Here is a 27,398-nt window from a genome sequence, read left to right on the forward strand (position 1 = left end):
ATTTCAAATAAAACAAAACAAAAAAAACTTCAGGATAAATGAAATAGTCTGCTAAAAATAATCTTGCTTGTTGTATTCTAGAAGGCATAAGAATTTCTTGAACACCAAGTAAAATTAATGGATGGGCATCTAAAAACTGAAGATCAAGTAGAAAACATCTTTATACACATCCCTAAGAAAAACGTCTTTTGTCCAAATCTTTCAGCTTCACTTCTGCAATTCCAGTGATTCCAGAGGTGCTGCATAAGTCCAAATGGACAGCAAATGGCTCAAGCACCTAAGCAACAGGGCATCAGCATTTTAAAATCATGCTAAATACACTTTTTGCCCTATCACATCCCCAAAATTGTGACTACAGAGAGCTACGAGTAAAAGCCTCACTTACAACAGGTACATGAATAGTTCCTTGAATTTATACTACACACAAGGCTCAGACCAATAGCAAGCAGAAGCGCTTGGGGGTTCAAACCTTTGAGAAGAAGGTTTGCTAGCAACATGGCAGTACTATGCAGTAGTAACTTTCACTACTTCTTCTTCTTCTATTCCTATTCATCCTCAGTCTGAGACCTAAAGTCTTGTTAATTCAAAGGACTACCTAGACAGATAAAATTAGTTCATAAATCTGTATTATACTTATGCGTAAGAATTTAACCTTTAAAGGAAATCAAGTTGCAGAAAATACCTTTGTAGGTAAGTGCATACCCTACGATTGCTAATAATTTTTTTCCTAATATTATGACTTTATCAAATACACTCCATCTTTGATTATCAAATATTGCTTATTCCTGTTACAGATTTTTTGTATGCTCTGCTCACCCTGTCACCCTACACAGTATCTACTATATTCATGACTACCAAAAATGTGTAATTTCAACAGGATAGAACATGACAAGTTCTAGATTCCACTAGAGAGCTAGAAAAGTATATATTAAACTGCACAGTCATATCTGTTAGAAATCGAACTTCATCCAAGCTTACCTTGAAATTGCGATGGACACTCTGACTGCAGAGCGAAATCTTGTAAAACCCTTAGAATGATGTGTGATGATTTCGAGGTCTGTGTAGGAAGGCTGTCCACCCATTCGTGCAATGAGGGCCAGCGTGGCTTCCTCACACTCCTGGAATCCGCCTAGTAACAGCAGCAAATATTTTTTCTGATATATGAGAGCTTTCCGAAAGCTCTCTGCTCGTAGATATTTGCCGTAAATTCTCTACAACAAGGAGAAAAAAAAAAGGCCCCATAAGCTCCAAGAATGATTACAGTTCTAAGACTTTTGACATCATTACCCCTACAGCATTTCTGTGATTATTCATTTCTCGCTATCATGGAGAAGACTGCACTACTGCTCACACTTGTTGAATGTAGCTTCATAATATGAGGATCACCAGAGCAGCAAAAAAAAATAGAGCACACACAGAAGGACAACATAGGTGCTTACATATCATTCTTGGGGAGAAAAACTAAGGGTCAGTTATCTGAGGATGAAAATTTTAAAACTGAATTAATACCTGTTTACTTAGAATAAGCAGAGTGAACACAATGAAAAATAGGCCCAAATCAAAATGAAAAAAGCGGCTGTAGTTAGTATACAGGCAACAAATTCTTCCTACCCTTAAAACAGCATTTTCAGAATCTGATCCCAGTTCTCTGAGGAAAGCTTCACTCCTGAGCTCTGCTCTCAGCTTGGAGAGCTCCGCATCAGCTTGTTTCAAAGACTTCTGCAGTGACAGCTTTTCTCTGTTCCAAATTTCCTTCTCAGAGGCAACCAGAGTATCAATATTAACTCCAACATCCGATGAGAGTCTAGAAGACTGAAGACAAAAGAAATTGAATTTGAACCACAGAGGCTGGAAAAGCTTGAGCTGTGACATTCTAGTCATTGGTTTGGTGGAGAGCTCATAAAATTAATGAGAGAAGACCTACCCCCTGATTGGATTTTAGGCCACCTTTGCATCCTAACACCTCAGCAGCAGTGAGTTTAGGAGCCTGATAAACGTCCTAAAGAAATATAGCTTCTCCAAAAAAATCCCCCTCATTGGATCATACTAGCTTCATGATCTTGAAGCTATCTGTATCTATTTGCTACTCATCACAGTGACAAGATACCAATCAAAAAGAGAAGGACATGGAATTTAAAAAAATAAAGCAGTTAACAAAAAGAAGCTGGGTAAAATCACAAAGTTTACTGTAAACAGAGTGAGACAAGATCTACTGACCACAGGACAAGAATAACTCACACCCATTTCTCCACTCTGCAGAGGGAAGCCAAGAAAGCCAGACAGCTTGATGACTCCCACTCAGGGGACTAGGACAAAGAATGATGTTTTTATGCCTATATATACATCATTATATCAGCACCATTAAAGACATACATAGTCTCCAGAAGGTTGTCTGTGCTGGTATCTTCTCAGTTCTTCTTCCAGTTTCATAACAGCATTCCTCAAATTATTCTTTTCTTCACTCAGTCTGCTGACAAAGCCTGTCAGCTCAGCATTTTGCCTCAGCAGCCTCTCAGTCAGTGAGCTAGATGGAGTCCCTGGTGGTAGCACTAACTTCAGCTAGAAGGAAGAAAGAAAACCAAACCAACTTCTATTAGATCCAACTTGAAAATAACTGGCTTACAGTGAAAAACTTTTGTAGATAATGACAATAACTTCATAATAACACATATAAAGAAAACATAAGTGTACATGTAAACTATAGATCAATGTGACTTTCTCTTCTATGCTTACCTTGTAAATCACAGCAGAATATTTCCATGCAAGCTCAACTGTACCAGACAACAAGTTGCAAAGCTTTACTACTATGTTTAGATTTATCTAACTTAGAAGAAAAGAAAAGCCTCAAAGCTTTTTTCAAGTCATGTTGAAAACACTTGCTTAAAATGCAGGTAAGGACCTAGCCAAGCTCAGTTAAAATCAAATATTGCTGAATGCTTTGTATCTCATTTCATTTTTTGCACAGGTGCACACTACTTGACTGCCTTTTCTTTGGTAAATACAGGGCAGTTTAAGTAAATATGTTGCATCAACACAATATGGTAAATATTGAATGTTGATTTTAATATTGGGAAGTACTGAGGAAAGTTTCCCCTCAGTTACAGAAATACTACTGAACAGAAAATATCTTTTCTTAAAGAAAAAGCCATGCGATTCAAAAATTTATAATTAAACTGGAAAAGTTTTTATTTGAAAGTTGAAAATTCACTTTTAAGGTGACTAAAATTGAAAAAATAAAAGGAAAGGGGTTTTTACACTTCAGCTCCAAATCAGCACACTCACTGGAGCAGATTTTCCTCTAGAAAGTACAGACCTGGATAAGACAGACTTAACAACTCCTTGCTGGTTTCCGCTCACAGCTCATCATCCAAACTCTCCCACCAAAGTTACAATATTGCACTCTCACCTCTTCCAGATAGGACAATCCAGGCAGTTTTTGCAGCTCTGAAATAACTTCTTCAATAGCATTTTGTATTGCAATGAAGTCTTGATCATCTGCTGTTTCAAACTGTAATCTGAAACAAAAGTGACAGTTTCAGCAGCACGTATAGTCTGACACCACGAGCCAGCCTGACAGGACTTTCCATCGATCCATGCACACTGGGACTTCAGCATAATTACTGGAGACATGGCAACATTTTCAACACTGCTCAGCGAGCCTAAATGAAATCGGCTCGATTTTATAAAGAATTTGCATAGAGCAGTTTCCACTGATTTTGAGAAAAGGGTGTTCTGCGTGAAGCACATTTAAAACGTGGTTCTGCTTCCCACAAATTTGTTGGATCTGTGTGAGCAATTCCACTTTGCCCAAATGTTTCAGAATGAATCTTTAATATTAAATCACCATCACAGCAAAATAAAAACAGATTCAAACCTCCCATAGACCTGGTATCATACTATTTTATTTTTTTTTTCTTAAGGAGATAGTAACCTGAGAAAATAAGAATCAAGATCAGCTTCACCTGACCATAAAACATTAATTTTTGCTTGGGGAAACAAGAGGGATGATCCACAGCAATAATCCCTATATTCATCTCCTAATACAGTGAATTATTTCATTACTAAATTGTTTTAAAATGATCCACCTACACCATACCCAAATAAACCTTATCACTTTTCAGAGAAAAAAAAGACAATTTTGCTGTAACTTATAAAGGACTATATTAAACACATAAGATTTAGAGCTGCACTTGATACTCTGTGATCCTGTCTTACATCAATACACCTCAAGTAATGGCACATACTACAAAACCAGAACAACCCCAAAATCAATTAGGTCTGCAGTCTGTGAATTGATTAAAACCCAATATATTAGCTTCCTGGTTCCTGTTAAAAAAACCCAAGTAGCTGAAGAGTGGTCTAACCTGCTAGCAGCTTTCCGAGCCAACTGCTTCAGCTTTGGAGATGTGTTTTGCAGCTTTTGTCTGACATTTTCCAGAATTTCAGTGGCAGCAGAGAGATCTCCTCCTCCTGTCAGTGTGGGGTAGGTCGATTCATTTGTCTCAGCTCCTTCCATTTTTTGCTGGAGAACCCAATTTCTTGTTCTGTCATTGGGTGCATCCCAGGTAGTCTGTACATAAATATGTAATTTTTTATATATATCTATAGAATGCATGTGGTCCTGTGCTTTAAAATGGAAACACTTGATTCTGAAACACCCCCAGAAACTGAAGAACAAACAATTCTGACACAGAAAGGAGTTTAGTGTGACTACACTACTATTGTAGTGTACTACTAAACTATTATTTGTGAATGGTCTAGCGGAATGCCTCTTGACTAAGATCTAGTAATCATACAGCTACAGTGTGAATCCATTCAACAAACTCAGCCTCCAGTAAGCCACCCAGCATTTGTTTCTTCTGCCAGCAGCTCCTTTACCAGTTGTGCATGGAATTTGGGCAACTGTGCCCATGTGTTTCGGTGACCAATCCATAGTCAGAGGAACAGGACTGGAAAAGCCCACCACGGTCATGGAGGTCAGTCCACAGTCACAGGCAACCATACCACTGATGCTGCCACAAGTGAAGCAAGGCAATGAACACGTACGTACACGTACTCCTCACCCTCGCTAACACTCCCTCAACACCACTGGCCATGGAAGAAATGCCAGTCCTCCCAAGGAAACCTGAGTCTACAGCTGCGTCTTTGAATATTTGGCCACGGTGGGGTACCAATGGAAAAAGGGAGGGTGTTGCAAATATCACAGGAAGCAGCAGGAGATTCATTATTTGAAACTCCAGGCAGATCGACTCAATTTTATAAAGAACTTGCATAGAACAGTTCCCACTAATTTTGAGAAAAGGGTGTTCTACATGAAGCACATTTAAAAATGTGGTTCTGCTTCCCACAAATTTGTTGAATCTGTGTGAGCAATTCCACTTTGCTTTGTGATCTGGAAAACAGATCACACTGTCTGCTGCCGAGGAGGGGAAAAAGCCCCAACAGCCACTGCCAACCTGATCCAAGGGAAGACTCTTCATTGCCCGCTGTGCTGGCAGTTACCTCTGAGCAGAAGAGCAAGGTGCACAAACTGAGCGCGGCAGGAAGGCCGATGCTATCACAGTTACCGATATACTCAACATCCTGCCTCTAGCTGTGGGTAGTTTCCAACGCTTTGGAAGATCGAAACCAGTAGCCAAATTAGGTGAAGAGAAAAATTTCCTTCCTGGCTCCACAGACAGACAGCTTCCAGAAAGCATGGAATGATGGCAGAAAGGGCAAAAAAATAGTCAGCAAAGAGGCAAGTCTCCTGTCAAACCTCTCTAGGACTATCCACAAATCACTCGCCCTGCAACACTTATCTCTTACAGGGAAGTTTCTGAAGGGTTTTAAAAGTAATTTAAAAATAATTTTAAAACTTCCCAAACCTTTTATGAGAGAGAAAAAATTACAGGCAACAGTGGTTCCAACTTTCATTCATCTAAAAATTAGGCTAAATTCTTAAATTAATTTTTAACCTTAATTTCTTCCTTCTATTTTGTTTGCTAACATATACATATTCATGCATATGGTTGTTTGATTACTTAATTATTGAAGTTATTGGGAGATCACTTTCAAATGTTTCAAAGACCACTTGTGGTTTATGAACTAAAGATTAAGAGCACTGACCTGGAGCATTCCTGAGTAGGAACAGCTCATTTCTGTAACTGGGTGCAGGGAATATTATTCTCCTATACTGAGACACAAAGTGTGTGTATACACTCAGATGCATTTCTCCTGCTCACGCTTCTCCTTACACACCTCTACAGCTTCATTCTCAGAGGATGCATGTGAATAGTTTTAGGTGGCAAAACTGGAGTGCTTTCCCTTTCTCTGGTGCCCATATTTTGTAATCTGCAGGCTGTTTTATAAACTGAGTAAAGGCACAGTGACACACAATGCTGATTGAACAAAAGAATTAAAAGCTAAATTGCACAATTCAGTATTACACATTTCTCTCAGTCCTACTGTACCTCATTTGGATTGTGGCTTGGTGTCCTTTCGGCTTCCTTTCTTCCTTCATTCTCCTGCTCTTTTTTCTGTAGTTCTTGGATTATTTCCTGTAACTTCTTTGTTTCATTCCCTAATTTATGAACTTCTTGCTTCTTTTCCCCAAGTTGCCACTGAAGGTCTTCCACTTTGGACTCCAGTTCATGGAGCTTCTTCTGTGCTATTATGTTAGCATCTTGTTCTGCTTGTAATGCTTTCCTCTGGCTCTGCCTTTCTTTTTCCATTTGCTGTCTCACTTGCACAGATTCCAGTTTATACTTCTCCATCTCACTTACTAACTCCACTATACGGTCATGTTTTTCATCCATTTGTTTCTGTAGCTCTTTAAGTAATTCCTCAGATGGATTAGGTGTTCCAGCTTGCCCCTTATCTTCAGCACTTTGAAGCTGAGCACATAGCTCTTTTTCCCTTTCTAGGGCACTGCTTATTTCAAGAGCTCGAACCTTCTCTGATTCAAGAAGCACCTGCAACTCAGAATTACGGCCTCGTTCACGTGACAGCTGGGCAGCACTGAGTGCTTCTTGGGATTCAATTTTCTGTTGCAGATCATTTGACAGCTGTTTCTCTTGCTCCAGAAGTTTAGTTAACTGTAAGTTCTTTTGTTTTTGATCTTCAAGTGAAAATTTTAAATCCTTCCATAAGAAAACAGAAGAAAAGAATTGATTAAAGCCATTTGTGTATACTTTCCATTATCTTTGGCAAATTGCAGATACGCTACCTCTACACATGCTGCTTGTAACAGGTTTTGCTATTCATGATTAATGTGACAATACTCTGAATTCTGCAGTTACATCTGATATTAAAATGTATTACAGATGTCTTTATTCTAAAATCAGATCATCTCATAAAAGAATATCTGTAACATATACTTTTTAATGAGATACGAACAGCCGTAGTTCTGAAGTTGAAGATAACTAGCTGCTTTTACTTTCTAAAACTGTGAAAGTGATTTTGCAAGTTAAGACTTCAAGATGTAAATAAACCTATGCTGCTAAAGTGATCGCCTTTTTGTCTTAATACTTGTACCAGGATACCTGCTCTCTCCCTCACTATATCAGATACTGCAGAGGTACCAAGGAAGCTACTAATGCATTTTTTCCTAAACTAAACTTCCTACTTTGGTTTTCATGAGGTGAAACTTTTGACTTTTAAAGTGGAGACAAACAATGTATCTCCTTCAATAATATCCTTAAATACTATCTTTTATAAGTTAGGTTGTAGTGGGTGCCAGGTGTATCCATGTTAGCAGTGTCCTGTCCCCTTGAATATCTGAGGGCTATTATACAAAGCAGAATCTCTTCATCTTGGCCCTGAAAAGCATAGTTGTTAAATTCCTAATGATTTAAATGGAATTTGCATCAGGCCTTTTTCTTTCTTTGCCACTTCTGCTTCTATACATCTTTCTTCAGCTCTAGATGATATAATACGGCTGTTGAAGACAGAAAATGGAGCACATGTTGGACAAAAATGTAAGCCGAGATGAAATGTTAACCAAAAGAATATTTGTGTGCTCCTTGATGTTCCAGGCCATTTGGGATTATGGAATACCTCAAGCTCTTCTCTTCCTCTTTCCTCAGTGCGTTCCATTTTAGCTTTTTCCTTTTCCAAAGCCCACTGTAGCTCTCTTGATTTTTTCTGTTCACTGGCCATTGTATCCTTGAGAATATCTAGCTCAGCTGCTTTTTCTTTAACTTCAGTCCTAAAAGAGAAATGGGCAACCTTTAGATTAGACAACGGCTCTAATCATATCACGGTAACATCAGTTACTTGGTATTTATTCCATCTTGTGCACTGAAAACACTGCTCATGTAGTAGAGTAACAGTGAAAAGCCTATTTAGAAAAACAAGCCTAACTAAAAAATAGAGAGAGAGTTGCATAGCTCAAAAAATGACAGAAAGTGTGTCCATCCTGCTAACTTTTTAGTTGCCATTTTTTATTAATTGGTGGCTCAGAGGCAGCTAGTGTTCAACTTAATCCAGTCACTGGCCAAAATCTGAAAGAATGCAGGGGAAATGCATCTTGCTGCCATGTGTCTCAAAGGAAAAAAACCAAAAGAAATGCATCGCGGGGGGTGGGGTGGGAAGAATCTATGCCCTGAATTTTCTTTTGTTTTGTTGCAAATCAATTTCACATGAATTTGCAACAGAATCTTGCTCCTGATAGTCTGTAAAGGCTGTAAGGTAAACTATAAAGTAATACCAATTTAAACTCTGTCTTAATTTGTTATCTCTGAGCTGAACATTACGATACCATACATTGGCACATCCATTTGGTAAAGGCATAAATAATAATGGCTTTCCTGAGTGCCAAATATTTGGTCTGTTATCTCTGCTGTTAACCATGCCAAAGCAACACTTAGAAGTTACAGAATTTCATATGGAAGTACTTGCAAAGTCATCTTAACTCTGCAAGTTTTTTCTCCATATTCAGTGGTAGAAGCAGAAAAACCTTTAATAAATATGGTATACTTATTAGCTTGTATACAGTAATCTTGTGTCAAAATTTTAAAAGAAATTTGATATTAATAAATCATTAAATCACACTATGAATCAGATCTTTTTAACCTATAGAATTACTTTTTTTGTCATATGGAACAGAAGTCTATTTTTTGTCAGATATGTTTTACAGAAAAAGTGAGAAGCGTTTACATTACATGAGATAAACTTTCTTAATAAAAACAGTATTATGATTTGAGACAACACAGAAAAGATCATCTTCACTGTCAACACAGAAAGTTTGGCACTGAAAGCCGCACCTGATGGCTTCTAGGTCCTTGAAGTGCTTGTGCTGTGCTTTAAGGGTTGCTTCAAGCTCTAGTTTGGCTTGTGCAAGTTCATTCTTCAGCTCAGCACCCATCATTCTCTCTGAATTCAGCTGTTCCTGAAGCTCAGCTGCTCTGTCCTTCACACTCCGGAGCTCCACTTGCATCTCCAGTATCTGCGACTGCTTCTGCTGCATATTATACTCCAGCATTTCTAATGAGAGTACCATTAATATGAAAATTACTCAGTAAACAAACAACACTGCCTATTTGGGTAAAGTTTCCCGTAGCACAGAGAATGACTGCAAGGCTATCGCTAAGAGTGATATTTTTAAAATAATATATTCTTTCAATAGCGGAGTGAAAGCAAAACAATGCCTTTTATACTGGAATACCTTTCATATTTTGCAAGAAATCACATCAACCCTTAAACTTGTTTAAAAGGCTGTGTGTGCAACCATATCAATATGTATCATTTGGATTATGACTAACAACTGAAGTTAGGTACATATGTATACTTGTGACCACATTTTTGTGACAGCGAGCATTTACTTCAATTTTGAAGTACACATGTTCTCTGAACTTTTTGTTGTTCATTCCAATTGCTTCTTAGTTTACTCATTATGACTGATTATCCAACTTAGATAATTTCAAAGCTGTTGAACCTAAACACTGAAGGGCATACATGGAAAATAACCTTAAAATACAAGCCCAATTTTTACAGCAATTGAAATAACTTTGTATCACTTTCAATTTGATACAAGTCATAAGAACACAGACTATATCTTAATTTTTGCAAAACTAGTCCAATAAGATTGAAAAAAGATGAAAAGTATGCATGGTCAGAACACGAGTATCAAAATCAGAGAGCAAAGGAAGTCAGTATTTGTTCACCTACAACATTATGAGCACTGCCATGAAAGCATTTGGAAATAGACATATATTACGACAGAAGTCACCTTGGCTTTTTGAATCAATCTCTTGTTCTCTCTTTGGATTATTTTTCTTACTGTTCATCTGAGCATGTAATACTTGAACCTCCATCAGCAAACTTCTTCTGTCTGCGTTCTGAAGACAGTCCATTGCTGCTCTCTGGTTAGTAGCCTATTAGCATTAGAAACATTTAAAAGTAAAACTCCAGATTTTATTAGAATATCTATGGTTGGATATTACATTTACTTATATATTCATAGTGCGTATATATTCAAAACATTTTCAATTAAGTCATAATTGAGTCAATATTATAATATTGGGAAGAACTGCGTGTTACTTTTTCTATTTCTCTCCTAGGCACCAAAGTTATAGCATCAAAAGAGCTGTCAGTTTTACAGCAAATTGTAATTTTCCTCAGTAATACTTCCATGTTCAGAGGAGCTAACTGACCTCTCTCTGTCCCATAGCAGCCTTTAATACCTTCTCTTCTTTCAACTTGCTCCACATATACAAGCTACCTTTTCTCTTAGACAGTGTAACATAATTCTAATTAACTTAACGAAATCAAGCTCAGGACAACTGTTTTAATTCAAATTGATCTCTGAAGGCTGTATTTTTTCTATAGCTTGTGCACCCAAAAAATCTCTTTCCCACACCACATCAGTTTTTCTTTTTAAAGACACCTCTTCTTCCTAGAAGTCTTACCTTGTTTTCACCCTTAGACTGTCAAAACTACTACTAATACATGTATTTTTAAATGGATTTATACATTCAAAATCAAAATTTAATGTAGACAAACACACTTTGACTAAAGTATGTTTTATATTACCTGCTCTTGCAGTCTGTGCTCTAACTGATTCATCAATATCACTGCATCTCTTGTGCCCAGTTCTGCAAGTTCAGTTTGAAACGCAGCAAGAAGAATATTTTGTTCTCTCACAAAAAGCTGTTGAATAGCGTGCAGAAGTTCTCCTCGCCAGTCTGAGACACCTTCAGGAGATTCGGTACTTGCATAAATCTACAGTGGTATAAAAACAATTTAAACAGCAGAATTCAAAGATTACATCAAGAATGGGCATTATAATTTTATGTAAAGTGTGTGTTTTCAGTGGAATATTGAGCTTTTCTTACTCAATAGCTATGTAACAGTCATTCACACAAATAGGTGTTATTTATTGTACACGTTATGATTTTTTCTGCATGCACAAATGCTAAACTTTTATCTGTGTTTTAGATGGAAGCAATTTAGCTTTTTATAACTGAAAACTTAGCCCTGTGTATGGTTCACATATGTATCACATTATCCTTTTAATTCTATGACGTTACATGTATGTTCCTAGAGTCTCACAGAGCTATGTGGTAGTGTGCAGATATTGTGTATGAAGAAGATTTAATTTTATAATGATATAAAGTTAATCCCCCCACTTTGCAAGCTGAAGGAAATGCAGAAGTAATAGAAACTACCTACATACATCCAAAAGTGTAACTGGGGTAATTAGTCCTAATAAGTTTTAACAGATTACCGATTAATATTGTGTTATATTTTAACAATTTTCCCCCTCTTTTCTCTCACTACAGTATCTTTTTGATAGCATCCAGGTTCCACTACAGCAATAAAGCACAACATTAAAAAAAATCTACTTTAACTGCTACTGGAAATATGCTTTCAAAATAGATTTATTTTTGAAAGGTGGAGCTATACAGTCAAAAGCTATCAATGCACAGAAGAACAAATGCAAGCTGTAATTGAAGACATATTTTATTACCAGAAAGCGTGACATGCAGTTTTGCTGCATATTTTTGAAATCTTTTGCCTTGTAGAGCATTTAAACCTGAATTGTGAATGTGCCTTATAAGGTTATCATAATTTTTTTTAATTTAGGTTAGAATCTTATGATATTATTTATACCTCAGCTTCTCTGTGAAGTTGCATTTTTGCAATTAGGTCTTTCAAAGATGAAATGGTGCTTAGAAAAGCTTTCCTTTCCTCAAGCCAAGATTCTGGTTCTTGCTTAAGAGGTGGCATCTCTCTTTCACCATATGGAAATTCAGTGAGAGACAGCACCTGTATGCCTTCATGATGGACTGCTCTCAGCAAACCCTACAATAAATATAAAAAGAAATCAGTAATGGCAGTCCTAATAATAATGACAATAACAACCTTATTTCATACATATCTGAATACTTGTACTTCTAAATTGATCAGCACAAGGAAACTATTTATGCTTCCTCATATCAAAGACAGAAGTATCACCCAGTTCTTTGTATCTGCCAAACAGCAGAACTTATTAAATAGGTGTATTTGTCCTCAGTTTCAAATAAAAATTCCCAAAGTTCATCTGTCAAATCAATATTCAAATTTTAAAATGTTGCTGATGGAAACTAACACTTTAAAAACAAAGTCCTGGGAAGCTTCCAGGTGAGCTTTGCAATTCACTTTTTGAAATCACTGTTAAGCTTTGCTGCAAAAGACTTGCTTTTTTTTAAAAATGTAATTAAAAGCATGATACCCTTACTGTTTTTAAGAAACACATTTGCTTACTTTCATAATATAGATATTATTCTACACCTATAATAACAGAATCTATAAAATTGTGTAATATATGATCATGACATTATCATTAATACACAATAACTACAATGAATTATAATTAACAGGAGTTAGATCTCTCATAAACATAATTGAGAACAAGCCTACAGTTACAAAACTCGTATTTAGCTTAATTTAACATGCAAAAATGCACATAATTTATCAGAAGTATTTTTAAATGTATTAAAATAGCCGAAACTTTAAAACTTATCTAAATGGCTCTATTTTCACTAATCAAGCAGCAGCAGCTAATCTAAGGTTTTGGTAGTATCACTGTTGTTCCATAATAAAAATGATCAGTTCTACTTTACCTTAATTTTTTTTGGAAGTAAATCTGTTGAAGTTCCACCTTCATCTATTCCTTCAGATATTGTGTCAGATCCCTGGGTCTGAGCAAGATACATTCCTTGACTCCAGTCTGAACTGGAGTCTAAAATAAAAGGAGAGAAAAACATGAAAGCTGGATTACTGTGAAACTTTGAAGAACAGGCATCAAAAATGTATTTTTGTCTGTTGTTGTAACAGGTGGCTGCATGTCACCAGAGTTGATTCTAAGCCTGGAGACTACCTGTTTTATAGTTTTTCTTTTTCAGTTTCAAAGCAGTAACAGCAAAACAAAACTAAAAAAAAAAACCCCAAACTTAAAAATCCTAGTTTAGTTCTAAAAGAGAAACAACTACTTGCACAAACTCTTCTGCCAGATGGCCCTCCCTTAATATGCTTAGCCTTTGCCTGTGAAAAGGATCATCATCATAATTTTTATTACTCTTGGAGAAGTCAGTACCTGTCATCATCTCCCACTGCTAGGGAGCTGTAGCTTTAAATTCTATCAAGAGATTATGAAGCTCCACTGAAGAGATAATGTAATATGTAAGAACACCATAGGAACTCCGGTGAGAAGAAAAAAATTGGCATCTGATGCCTGGACTCAACCCACCTCCCCTCTAGTCACTTTCCTTTTGTAGCAAATTAATAGACATGGCATGCTCAGCACCTCTGCTAGCATGACAGGCTTCTGCTTTGATCTGAGGAGCGGTTGTTTTTATTTCTTAGAACACAAACTCCTTAACAGTAAACTTAATATTAAAAAAGCAGATTTAATTTATAATGCTGTTTGAAATCTATAAAAACAAGTTTCTTACCACTAGAACCTCCATCTCTAGCTTGATACTGTGGAGAACGTGCTAATCCAGGAAATGAGATTCCCTATATTTAGAAAAGAGAACAATTAAATCTTTAATCACCCCACACCCACTCATGACAAGGGAACTAATTCTAAGGAGCAGAAAACCATATGAGCTTCTTTGTTCAGTTTCCCCTGCAATCAAAGTAGTCAAAATGGAGACGAGAAAGATGGCATTCAATAAGGTGACCTACACTTGTCCTCACTTCACAGAGCAGGACAGGTCCAAGGCAGTAGCACAAGGAAACATCTGATAGTCGAGCACAACCCAAATTCTTTTGACTCCCCTTGTCTCATTAAATTGCTGAGGAAGGGGTTCATGATCTCTCCCCAGGCCATGGAAACATTAGAACACTTAAAAGCTTTATGCTGAACATGTGGTGGTTCACACTTAACAGACTTTAAATGGGAATTTCTGTAGCAGAAGCGAAAGCACAAACCAAAGTAGCTCCATGAATATGCAATAGGATACATACCTCTTTAGTTTGTAGAGTTTCTATGACTTCCTTTAAAGTATTACATTCTTCAGTCAATACTTGCACTGCAACAAACTTCTCTCTCTTTAATGCTTCAGATTCAGAGATATGCCTTGTCTCCATGTCCATGATTTCAGCAGCATGGAGTTCTTGCATTTGGTCGATTTTTTCAGTAAATTCTCTTATGATCTCTGCAATCTCTTCTGAAGAGCATCCATTTTGCAAATCAATTTGGATTTCTGCATTTTTAACAAGGACTGGTGAAGTCTGGATACAGCTGTTGATTTCCACAGTCTTGTCTGTTTGTGATGATGAGCTTTTTCTAATAAGAGCAGACTTACTGGCTGACAAATCACACAATATTTCCGCATCCTTTTTGCTTTCAGTTTTTACCATTTCCTTGTCCTTTCTCACATAACTTGCAAGCCTCTCTTCTGCTTGAATTAGGTTCTCTTTGACTTTGTGCAGGTCCTCCTGAAGATGTGTAAGACTTGCTTCTTTTACCTGTAAATATGGAGAATCTGAATTGCAGTCCTCCCAAACACTTGAAAAAAATATCTAAAGCCCAAACAGCCCTCTAAACCATTAGAGCTCAGTTTAGTCCTATTTTAAAGCAGTTATTACACATGGTAACAAATACTATCTCCTAAGAAACACAGCTCTAGATCCACTGTTGCAATACAGTGGACTGTAAAACTATGTACTTTGGCAACAAGTGAGGATTTGGTCTACAGCATCAGCTCTGTTCCACTGACAGTAGGTGCCAAGTGACCATTTTTCTTAGTGGCATTCTCAGTACTTGAGTAAAAAAACCCAAAAAACTATAGCATTCACATTTGGACAGTAAGTCCTGTATATTCTTTTGCTTTAAATACAATATGGAACAATCTGGTTCTTACTGCCAGTTCTTGCTGAAGTTTTTCTGCCTTTTCTCTGTAACTGCTCAGGTCTTCCTTAGCAGCAGCTGCCTCTTCTTTAAGTTGCTCTAGTTCAAGTTCATTAATAAGCACATTTTCTTTTTGACTTTCCATGAGTTGTGCTCGTACCTACACGGCAACACAAGATAAGGAAAATGGTGAAGAATCTTATGAAGAGTCATGTATTAACAGCACTGATCACTTTCATGCCAACTTCCAAAGCCACAAATGAAAAGATCATAGGGGAAAACAAATGTATGTTATTTGGATTAACATAGCCTCAAAAAATTAAGACTGAAAGATCACTTTCCTAGATTAACTCCCACAAACTGGATAAGCGTGGGAGGAAAGACAAGTGTGGTAGGAAAGACTGTGTTCTTACAGTTTACTGAACTGCAAGCAGAAATTGGCTACACCACATAGAAAGCACAGGGAGGAAGGTCAACAGAGAGTAGGAAATGAAGTCTGATAATATTATTAAATTTATAAGACATTTATGACATTCATTCAATCTGCATTTGGATGAAAGGTCTTAGAACCTTTTCTGGTCCAGCACTGGGTTCCATGATGTCTCTGAACTTAAGGGCTTCAGCAATCAAGCTCATGTTTGGGCTATCAAGCATAGTCAACTTTGACTGAAAGTTTTAAATTCAGAGGCAACGTAACCAGTGGTGGATGGAAACTCAGGACAGTGGTAAAAACTACTGATGGGAAATATCTTTGGAATCAAGACAGGAAAGCAAGAAAAAGAAAACGAAACTCAAAGCATACATAAACAAACAACCTTGTCCCCCCAAAAACTGTACAGACAAATTGCTATCAATCCCTTATCATTCTGAACCCTATCTTAGATAATTTTTACCATTTTAATTTTTATCTCTCTACCTCCATGCCATGTAAAAGTGTAATTTACTCCATTTTATGTCAAAGTAACAGTAACAGTAAGAAAGTATATGTCCAAAATTCAAAATCATCCTACATTCATGAAAAGGCAAAGCATTTTTAATGCAAAATGGAAACTGATAGTGGGGTTCACCTAAAATAACACCCTTCTCTTCTTTGTAACTCCAGGAATAATAGAGAAATGAAGGTCTACCCCACACACCAGAATATTCCTATCACTAGTCTCTTAACAAGTGTTTAATTCATTATAGGTTACATAAAATAACAGATTTCGGTGAAAACAAGCCAAAAGAAAATGGCATCTAACCTGATATGTCTGCATTTCTTCTTGCTTAATGTATTTCTGAATCTCTCCTTTGTGTTTTTCTTGAACCTCTTCCAGTAATTGCTGAAGTTCTAAGAGTCTCTCTTCTTTCACTTTAGCTTCCTTTTGTGCAACTTCTACATTTTCTTTTTCTAGCTCCAAGTTACGATTGACTGTTGCCAGTTGGTCTTCCATCTCACTAAGCCTCTGTGTTAAGAGTGATAATTTTGATTCCATCTCATTCTCAGTTCTATCACTCAAACCCTCTGTTTGGGCATTCTTGCTTCCTTCCTCCACACATTTTGAAGCGTCCTGAATTTCCTGCATGAATTTCCTTTGCTCCTGAACTGCATTTAGCTGAACCTGACTCACAAGAGCAGCAGCAACTTTTTCCATTAGTGTCTTTTCCAGTTCTAATATCCTCGTTTTAAGTGTTTCTCTTTCAGCTTTGCCTTGCTCTTTCAGGTCTTTCATTTCATTGTAGGACTGGCACAGTTCTGAATCTTTTTCCTTAATGCATGCCTGAAGTTGCTGCAGTTGTACCTCCATCTTGCTAATGGTGACTCTTGTATTCTCATCTGAAGACCTAAGCTGGGATTGATCTAGCAACTCTATCTTCTCACATAAGCCTTCTTCAACTTTTTCAGTTTTCCCATTGCTCCTATCTTCTGTTTTTTCCCTATCACCTTTCATCAGTGCACACTTATATTTCTCTGTTATTTTTTCATGCTCTTTTTTTAACATACTTATTTCTTGCTTTAGCTGGCTCATTTTTAACTTAGTTTCCTCAAGCTCATTCTTCGTTCGAGATGCCTCTACATGTATGTTTTCTACTTGCTTCTCCAAAGCTTCCTTTTCTGCCAAAACTGTTTCAAATGTGTGTTTCAGACTGTCAGCATCTTCTTGAAAAGCAGCAATATCTGCAGGTACTTTTTGTTCAATATTTGCTAGTTCCTGCTGAAGCTTATCAATTACATCATTCAGCTGCTCTACTTCCTCATCATTTTTTTTCTTCACACGTTCTTGATCACTTTTCAGACATTCTACCTGGGCTTCAAGCTCCCGTATATGCTCATTTTGCTCTTCAATAACCTGGGGAAAAAAAAAATACAACAAAAGAACTTCCTAACGGGTAACTAATAAATCCTCAGATAATTTTTCTCCTGGACTTCATAGCAACAGTTTAATCAAACATTGTAAAAGAAAGTATGTCCTCAGTGAATTTCTTAATGGGATGCCTATTGTAACACTTTATGAGATTCAGGAGATCTTCACATAGGACTGACAAAGCAGCCTGTGACCTTAATGAACTGCAAAATAGATGTGAAAGCACTAGATGAAGTGAAAGCATGTATAATATTCACAGAGATAGGAAACATTGAAGTTCAAGTGTTCACAATACTTTTTTCCCCAATAGTTTAGTCTAAAGCTCTGTCTTGTTCTTTTTATTGAAAATTAAAATGGAAACAAGTGGAGTGGTCATGTCAACTGTTCAATCTTCTTATGAAATCAAGGTTTAATATACTATTTTTACTCAAAGAATTCCAAGGAACCAAGATTTATGAAGCTTATAACTTACAGATAAATTTTCCTGCATTACATTACATAAAGAACTTCCTTTAAAAAACAAATCCTCAAGCTTACTATATAGGTCAGATATATTCAGTTAGATTAGACAGATACTGTGCCCTTCACAGAAAAGAACCACTCATTCATATGGTCAAACAGATTTATGTAGGACAAAGCCAATTAAGATGGATATGTATTTTAAATACAAATAGACCTTTAATTAATTGTGTTGAAAAATACTGTTAACGCTTTTTAGTCTGAGAGCACAGAAAACACCTATCAGTTGACTCTGACATTTCCCATCACAAACCTAAATATGTGTTTGTCTGTTTATGTGTGTGTGCATACACATATACAGATGTGCACAAAAACAGGTAGGGCAAATAGAACCTGTAGACCCAGAGCAAAATTATTTCTTTGTGCTATACTTTAAATGAAAGTAAAGAGAGACAAGGTTATAGAACCTTGTCATTTATTTTAAAATGTATATGACTATCCAAACAAAATTCAAAGAGCAATTAGTTCTAAAGACACTTCAAATTACAGGCTATGTAAGGAGCTCGAAATTCCAAGAAATTCATAAAATCAGGTAAATGAGCAAATATGAGCATGATGACTTTATGATGCAGAAAAGAGAAGCCATCTTGTATCAGCTTCTAACAAGAAATAAATGAGTAGACACAAAAAAATGGAATGACTGGCATTGAAAAACACTAAATTTAATAAATAAAAAAGTCTTAGCAAAAGGAATAATGAGACAAGTTATCAGATTCTAATAGATTAAGTTTTATAAAATTCTTTAAAAAAACCTGCTTGTTAAACTGCACTGGGAGCAAATTCTCATTTGAGTATAGAAAAATGACAAAAAAATCCTTTACAAAGTCAAAATTAAGACAGACCAGATTATAAGTAGTGAGTCTAAGAAACAAAGTGGATATATTTTCTTAAGGGAATGTCTGGAGATCTGAAATGAACAGTGCTTCTACACTGGAAATGAAAAAGGCAAAAGGAAATCTGTCAAAAATATTCAGAAAGAGATACTAGAAAATTAAAATCAGTTATGGAACATAAAATGTGTAAGAAGTCTAAAAGTTTTGAAATATGAAAAAGAAAAAAAAATGCAGAAGAGACGAAAGATGACTAAATTCATTACTCCGATAGCCATGCTTTTTCCTTTCTCTCTCAATACTTCATGAGGTTTAGTTAGTTAAATAGAATAGTAAGAAGACTTTGTAGTAAGTAAAATATATACAGAAATAAATGTAAATGTGACCACATAAATTAGAGAGGCTGATTTGTCAACCAAGAACTTATTTTTAAAAATCCACAGAGACTAGAGAAAGCTCAAAAACACTAAATAAAACATGAATATGTCATTGGTTTTCAGAAGAAAAGAACAGTGATCCTGGCAACTGCTATCAAGTCAGCATAGCAGTTCCTGTTCTTTGTAACATAATAGAATAAAGGACCACAGAAGGCAAATAGAGCAACTAAATGAAAAGCACTTGGGATGAAGATGTCTAAGGGACTAGGAAAGTGTTTAACCTAAGAACAATCTATTAATATTTAATACTGATCTCATAATCAAGCAGAGTAATTATTTAATGTCCTGGAAAAAATAACTGAGTAAGAGGATGAAATGAAGAAAATGAAACTTCACGTAACAGGAAAAGAACCAATCATTAAAATGTATTATACCTGAATCCTGGGTATTTTTCTCAAGGCAAGAAATGTAACCATATTACTGTGGTCATTGTATAAAGCAGAACCATTCTGGATTCCTAAAGTATGATACTGCTTAAATCCAGTTTATAGCTTTGTCATTATTCTCTGAGGTTCACTGTAACTAAATTTTGCACATAAAAACTCAGTGAAATTATCCAGCTTGGTCAGAGCTCTATTTTAGTGGATTCAGTATGTCCTAGTAGAATGTTACCCTACATGTTCAATCAGCTACTGAGGGGTGACAGAATGCCTGTTCTTACCTTACTGAATAATACTTGCTTTGGGGTTAAAGCTTATGACTAATAAATTTTCACATTTAAAATGGTCAGAATGCAAAATTCATCCACTGAAAAAAATCCCATTTTCTTTCTATAAAAAATGTGAGACTGAAAGCCTGTTTCTGCTGTCACTTACATCAATGCAAAATAAGTAGTATTTCTGTTGAAATCAAATGTGTTATATCTGTATAAAATGGAAGTAAGCTAGAAGAAGATGAAGTTCATTATCATAAAAACACATAACTGAAAAATAACAGAAAGCTACAGGTGTTAAATCTCAGTAAATAAAAGAAAGATGAATCTGCTTTTTTCTTTCTTGCTCTCCATTTATAATGAAACACAGCATTTTCTTTGCACATCCACCATGCTTCAAACTGGATTAAAGATGTTGCCAACATTGGTATGATGACGAAGTATTTACACAAGCTCATGGAGCACAGAAGTTCAACTGCTAAAAAAACATATAAAATCCAACATGATCCAGCAGGTGTCACCGAAATGTAACACTGAAAGTAAGTCAGTGAAGGGAAGATGGTAGATTGAACGTTGAGATTGAATTCAGCTACCTACATGCTACTAAATGTTCAAAAGTATTAGAAGAATAGAGAATGAAGAAGAATTTAAGACAAAAACTCAAGCAGAAATAAGGCAGAATAATAAAAAGGAAGCAAAAAGTATCGTTCATAAAAAATGAGACAAAAGAGGAAAAACAGATTAGGGTTAAAGCGTTGCTTGAAACTGAAGGATGTGCATTTTTAAATTAAGGCAGCAATAGAAGATAATGTAATTGGTGCTGGGACAGAGGGTTTGTCTTCTTTAAACAGCTAGCAACAAGTAGGACTCTGAAAAATATTTCAAAAGTATATACTTTGTTGTCGGTTGTGACTTCAAGTTGCTGTTGCAGTTTTGCAATTTGTTCATGAAGATGATCTATTTCGTGCTCCTTCTCTTGCATAATGTGAGCGAGCCTCCCAGCCACTAAATGATGGTCCTTTATGGTGGCATCTTCAAATTTCTGGATAGCTAGTCCCAGTATTTCCATTTCATCCTACCAAAAAAATCCCCCAAAACCATGTTACAGTTGTACATAATGTTTTCTGCATATTCTTGTATGAGTATTTAAGGCATAAGAATTGAAATAAACGAATTGCATGGAATGAGAAGTAATTACACGAGCTTTTTAATATTTTGCAAGTTGAACTGTGGAATGCTTAAGAAAGAATTTGGCATCTTGGCTTTTTCCAAGCATTTATTTCTGGGCAGGAGGGACAATAAAGCTCTAGGCTTCTCTGTTACACACTTACCTTAAATAATTTGTTCTCTTGTTCAAGTTCTTGCATGTGTGTAGTGGACTCCTTTCGCTGAATTTCTAGTTGCATGTGCAATTGCTGAACTTCTTCATTTTTATTTTCTAGCTCCTCTCGAAACTGCTCCAGTTGTTCCTCAAGGTTCGTGATCTATGTTTCCAAAACAAATGGTGGAAAAGGAATAGACAGCCATACCAAAAATTAAATGTCATAATTTTCAAGAGCAATGTGTACAGTAAACTGGTTTGGCATATACAAACAAAAGAATGTGTACTCAGTAACATTCTGAGTCCTCAAACTGAATGTAATTTTAAAACCCATTACAAATCAACTGAAATCACTATGAAGTTTTTCTTAATTAGGCTGAATTTTGATTCCAGAAATACTCTTGTAAGTCATAAGCATTAACATAGACAATAACAATTATCATAGCTCACAAGAGAATTTCAAACGGATTTGGACTGCTGTCTCTCCGACCTGTTAAAAAATTTCACCTGTTAAAAAATTCACTGAACTCAACAGAAGGCAAGACCTGACAAACCAAAACATCAGCAGAAACATGGAACATTTGACAGGTATTTTACCTCCTTTTCCTTTCTGTCCACAGCTTCTCGTTCAGCTTGCAGTTGTACTTCAAGAGGTAATTCTCCCTTTACTATGATGGTGCCAAACTGTTTTCTTTCCTCCACCTTTAAATATAAATAATATTAATAACAAACAAATAAAAAAAATATACTGTTTTGTTCTCAAGCAAACAAGAAAGTAGTAAATACATGATAATTTTAGACCAAACAATACCTTTTGCAAGTTGTCTGCACTGATGATCAAGGCTTGTTCCAGTTCTCTTATCCTGCATTCTAGTTTCTCAATTTCCTCATTTCGTTCTTGTATATCTCTCTGAAGTTGCTCCTTAGAGAGCAAAAGCTCACTGCATTTGTCTGTTTTTTCTTTTAGATGATTTGTTAACTGTTCAACCTGGTGACAATATGGCAAGATGATGAATACATTGTACTAGGCTGGAAGGGTTTGCTAGCAATAGCAACAGCACTCATTTTTGACAAAGTATCCCTCTTTTTTCTTGTAACAAAACTCCTACTTGTTAGGTGAAACAGAATGTAAAGTTAGGATACTGCAGTGCTACATCCAACAAATACAAACACCACTTTTTAAGAAGTCATATATATCAAGTACTCTAGAAATGACCTTGTCCTTCTGAAGCCTTCAGACTCTCTAGTCAGTTAAAAGCAAGTAGCACGGCATCCCTCTGCAGCCCACTAAAAAGATACACCTTTAACATCTACGGATGGAATGTCTTGACCCTAGGGTCAGGATGGTATTTGCATCTTTGAGAAATATCATAGTTCTAAAAATCTGTGACAAAATTATTCAAAATAAGGAGTTGATTAGTGACATACAGACATATCCTAAAACTCACTGGGTCTTGGGTCTTTTAGCATTGAAGAGAATTGCTTCAGTCTCAAGAAACATGAAGTTTTGTTTTCTTGCTGGGTTTGTTAAATGGGACCAAAGAGATGTGATGGATGATATAATTTCACTTTGTATTGGGGACAAAGCATCCAAATAAAGCATTCTGAATCTCAGTATTTCAGATGTTTGTGGCTCAGAAACAACATATTAAAAGAGTAACCGAAGTAGCAGAGATAAGAATGATCCCAGTTCTAGCAGTATTTCAGAAATGATTACGTGTCTTTTTTGTCTGTAGTTTTCATTAACAAATCCATGGTATTAGTCCTGATGCACAGAGTTAAGACCCGAGTTAAACTAAGCAATTGAGCAAGAGACATGAAAAGTAATGTTTGTCCCACTCAAGAAACTGATTTCAGTATTTACAATTAGGAAGTTACGATGTAGCCAAAAGGTAGAAGACTCAAAGCATTTCAATAGATAGGAGAGAAGAGGACCAGAACATAAAGCTGACAGGATGGTATTATTGACGTTATCCATCCATGAGTAACATCAAAGTCTGAAGTGACCACAGAAAAGTCCTGAGAGAGAAATGGAAAAAGAAAAATCAAGTCTAGAGCAGACTCTTTATGACAACCCTCCGAGGAATAAGTTGACAGAGTAAGCTGAAACAACAGTAGAAAAGAAATGAAGTTATCAACAGAAAATGCTCACAGCATCCACGCAAAGCAGAAGAGCATTTCAAAAACTGTGCAATTATTAAAAAATAAAGCAGCTATCTCAGAAAAGCATGAGAAATAATGATAAAATGTATATTTATGAAATATTCCAAGTAACACTGTGACATCAAAATATACTATATAGTAAGATTATGTGCCTCATTTGATAAATATTAAATGTAAATCTAATATACTATTGAAAATTCTGCCTATAATTTGTAATGTATCACATTCAATGCTGCCCAGCTCTAAAATAGCTGCTACACCTGTGGTGCTTACAGACATTATCTTATTGTCTATATTTCTACCTACTAAAAAATCCTAAGTTAAAAGCTTCTAATACAAATCTTAAAATATTAATCACAGTTACAGCTGTTTTTCATTTTAAAGCATGCTTTAAATTTCCATTGTAGCATATCTGCCAACTTAAGAGTATACAGGTATGTGTATATGTGCATATAAATCAGGACCATTTTTACATATAGATTCTGTACAGAAAAATAGGGCAATTTTTATTATGCTATCAAATTTCAAATCTTTTTCTTGGGATTTTTTTTTTTAATCTCTTTTTTAAATTTTGACCAGGAATTCAGCCACTACTCATGCCCCAAATTATAAACAGACACATAAAGAAATGAACTCAAAATGAACATCGTGGATTCAGGAAAACTAATTGTGCTAAAATGTCTCCTCCATCTGTGTAATGTGTCAACAGGAAAGGAGTCTGCGCACAGTTTGCAATAGAAGGAAATAGATGCAGAACTGCTCCGTATGTGTTGGTTAACACATACCCAGCTAATTCCAGAAGATTCATTGTTCACAGAGGCTGATGACAGCTATATCACATAGTGCTGACTGAATACTTTAAGATTTCTTATAAATGGTTGTAATAAAAAAACCCCCATGAAATACACCTCTAAATCCGAGAATTATAAGTAAATAAATATGTCAACAACTTACACCTCACATATACCAATTTATGTCCTATTACTGTCTATGGTCCTAAACTATATAATACAGAATACTAAACATTGCTAATATTTAAGAATTGAATTACAGCAACTGAACTACCTCAGTAAGAACTTTGATTTGAAAATCGCAGTGCAACCTAATAAGAGGCATTTTAATACTGAAAATCAGGCAAGAAAATCATGCAAAAATATCAGCCTTGCTCAAAAAGCAGGACACAAGAAAACCCCAAAACCCACAAAAAATAAAATGTGATTTAATTGACTAACACGTCATCAAACAAAACATGCAAAAGCTTCATAATATATAGCATTTGCACTGCTGCCACTTTTCTTGATTTTGCTGGGTCTAAGAGTTTTCTCTGACTCCCTTGAGCTGCTGTTCTACAGTCACTAAATTTGTTTCAGCAGAGACAGACTTTCACTGGGGAGGTTCAAGTGTACACAGAGAGCACTACTACATCTCAGGTCCTAAACCTTGGTAACTCAATTCCTTCAGTTGTGTACCTGTGCTATAAACAGGATGTCACAAAACAATGTAAGAACAGGTGAAATTGCTAAAGTAGTCCTAAATGTTTCCACAGGCTTTTGAAAACAGTGGATTTTCTAAATTAAGCTATATGAAAAAGCCTTTTTCAAAGTTATGAAGTCTCTGTATGTCTGCTACAAAAAACAAACAAGGCACCAGCCTAAAAAATCCCCAAAACACAGTTTTACCACTTTCACCCAACACCTTACCCTTGATTTAAGGGGATTTACTTTCCTGGCTTGTAAATGGATGCAGGTTAGATACACTGTAAAATAGCTTCATTACAATATCATAACAGCTGTCAACTTGTCATTTATATTCACTGAGTACAAGTAACAAGATAAGTTACCTCTCTAGTTTGTTGTTCATTGACAGGCTGACTCCTTTGTGGAATCTTAAGCTGTTGTTCCAGCTTCTGTATCTCTTGTTGGAATACGTCTCTCTCATGCTCTCGGTCAATTGCTTGCTCCTGAAAGTTAAGAAATTATTTGGATACACCATTTGATTTAAAAACTATCTAAATTAAGTGTATTACTACTTCTTATTTCTGTTAATGTGAGGCTGGTAACAGTATGTCAGTATTTTTAAGGTAGCAGAACCTCTTGGAATTACCATTAATTCTTTAATCATTTGGGGCAACAAATTTCACTTTTTTTTAATTGAAGAATTAGGATAGGACAGGTACATCCAAGCATTATTTCACAAAAAAGACAGTTTTGTTTCTTCTGTTCCAGACACACCACACAAATGGTAATAAGCCAATATTTTATGATTTTCTTTCCTAATGTTTGTCTTTGATATATGTAGCATAGATAGAAATTAAGACTAGAAATTAACTCTGTGTTATTATTGATGAGAAGCCAACAGAAAAAAAAAAAGTTATACATTATTTGCATTTTGCATTTCGGTTTTACTTTTGACCAGTTTCACTTTTTATATCGCAGTCTGACATTTGAGAAATACATCTTTATATAGGAAATAATGCCCAACTGGTAGCATCCAGTGAAATGCAACCTTTAAATGCCACTTTGTAAAACAGACAAACCTTATCGGATGCATTAAAATAAACTAGCTGAAGTATCTGATACAAAGAGGAATGCTTCTGTCTAGCAACAAAATATTTAGCAAAAATTCAGGAAACCAGAATAAAACCTCAACCTTTACAAGCTGCAGATTTTAAAAACTCACCTGCTGTTTCAAGGAAACAGCAGAATTCTAATGCTGCTATTACAAACAGCTACTCGTCTCAGCAGTCCATAACTGCAGTTCATGCTATTGATAATTCCAAACAATGATGCATTTATGACTATGGGACTTGTAATAGGAATTTTTACTTCTGAACCTTGTCCTATTATGACACACTAGTTTCAGTGAGAAAAATAATCTTGTAATTGTAGAAAACAAAGGAAATCCATTTGTGCTAAGAAGTATCTGGAAAGATCTCTCCTTTAATACTGCTCAGTAATAGATAATGCAGAGAAGGTGCCAGAGGATGTTATATTTAGTATGTAAAAAATTATTCCACCCTACTGCTGTCAGCTAGAGAGTTAACTGAGAAGGCACAGAAATAATAGTTTTCTCCCAACAGCAGCATAGGACACTTAAGAGGAAAAAAAATGGGAGAAGGAGGCAGGGAAAATTGTGTTTGCTGAAAACAGGGTAGTGTTTAAAACAAAGTTGCAGAGTCAGGCCGAGGTAGGAAGAAGTTGGGTACAATGGAGGCAGCTGCCACTGTGAATGGGGGCAAACACACATATAATATAACTGGCTGGAAGGTGTAGCTTAATATTTGGAGTTAGATCCTTGGATGCCATGAAGGAAGACTATAACAGAAACTTAGAGAAATTATGCTTTCAACTTCCAAGTGCAGATAAAGTAGACTACTTAATTCATCGAATCATAGAATACTTTGGGTTGGAAGGGATCTTTAAAGGTCATCTAGTCCAACACCCCCTGCAATGAGCAGGGACATCTTCAACTAGATCAGGTTGCTCAGAGTCCCGTCCAACCTGACCTTGAATGTTTCCAGGGATGGGGCACCCACAACCTCTCTGGGCAACCTGTTCCAGTGCCTCAGCACCCTCATCGTAAAAAATTTCTTCCTTGTATCTAGCCTAAATCTACCCTCTTTCAGTTTAAAGCCATTACCCCTTGTCCTACTGCAACAGGCCCTCCTAAAGTTTGTCCCTATCTTTCTTGTAGGCTCCCTTTAGGTACTGAAAGGCTGCTTATAAGGTCTCCCCGCAGCCTTCTCTTCTCCAGGCTGAACAACCCCAACTCATAGGAGAGGTGTTCCACCCTCTGACGATCTTCGTGGCCCT

The 27,398-nt window shown here is 36.1% G+C and overlaps 1 protein-coding gene across 9 annotated transcripts in view; it reads right to left on the reverse strand.

Moving 5' to 3' along the window:
• Positions 1–27,398, reverse strand: part of AKAP9 (A kinase (PRKA) anchor protein 9) — a 124,345-nt gene that overhangs the window by 3,645 nt on the left and 93,302 nt on the right. For all 9 annotated transcript variants that reach the window (XM_010573686.1, XM_010573598.1, XM_010573448.1 and 6 more), the window contains 21 exons: positions 25,427–25,546; positions 22,235–22,411; positions 22,021–22,125; positions 21,434–21,586; positions 20,998–21,177; positions 16,561–17,649; positions 15,333–15,479; positions 14,434–14,937; positions 13,917–13,980; positions 13,086–13,204; positions 12,094–12,285; positions 11,014–11,202; positions 10,211–10,355; positions 9,246–9,465; positions 8,038–8,188; positions 6,453–7,121; positions 4,365–4,570; positions 3,407–3,515; positions 2,374–2,559; positions 1,612–1,812; positions 979–1,211 (listed from right to left, as the gene is read on the reverse strand). In XM_010573686.1, coding sequence (XP_010571988.1) covers positions 979–1,211; positions 1,612–1,812; positions 2,374–2,559; positions 3,407–3,515; positions 4,365–4,570; positions 6,453–7,121; positions 8,038–8,188; positions 9,246–9,465; positions 10,211–10,355; positions 11,014–11,202; positions 12,094–12,285; positions 13,086–13,204; positions 13,917–13,980; positions 14,434–14,937; positions 15,333–15,479; positions 16,561–17,649; positions 20,998–21,177; positions 21,434–21,586; positions 22,021–22,125; positions 22,235–22,411; positions 25,427–25,546 — 5,159 coding nt within the window. The remainder of the gene's footprint in view (positions 1–978; positions 1,212–1,611; positions 1,813–2,373; positions 2,560–3,406; positions 3,516–4,364; positions 4,571–6,452; positions 7,122–8,037; positions 8,189–9,245; positions 9,466–10,210; positions 10,356–11,013; positions 11,203–12,093; positions 12,286–13,085; positions 13,205–13,916; positions 13,981–14,433; positions 14,938–15,332; positions 15,480–16,560; positions 17,650–20,997; positions 21,178–21,433; positions 21,587–22,020; positions 22,126–22,234; positions 22,412–25,426; positions 25,547–27,398) is intronic.

Source organism: Haliaeetus leucocephalus, unplaced genomic scaffold (assembly GCF_000737465.1).
Source record: "Haliaeetus leucocephalus isolate CR32 unplaced genomic scaffold, Haliaeetus_leucocephalus-4.0 Scaffold0, whole genome shotgun sequence".
Lineage (NCBI taxonomy): Eukaryota > Metazoa > Chordata > Aves > Accipitriformes > Accipitridae > Haliaeetus > Haliaeetus leucocephalus.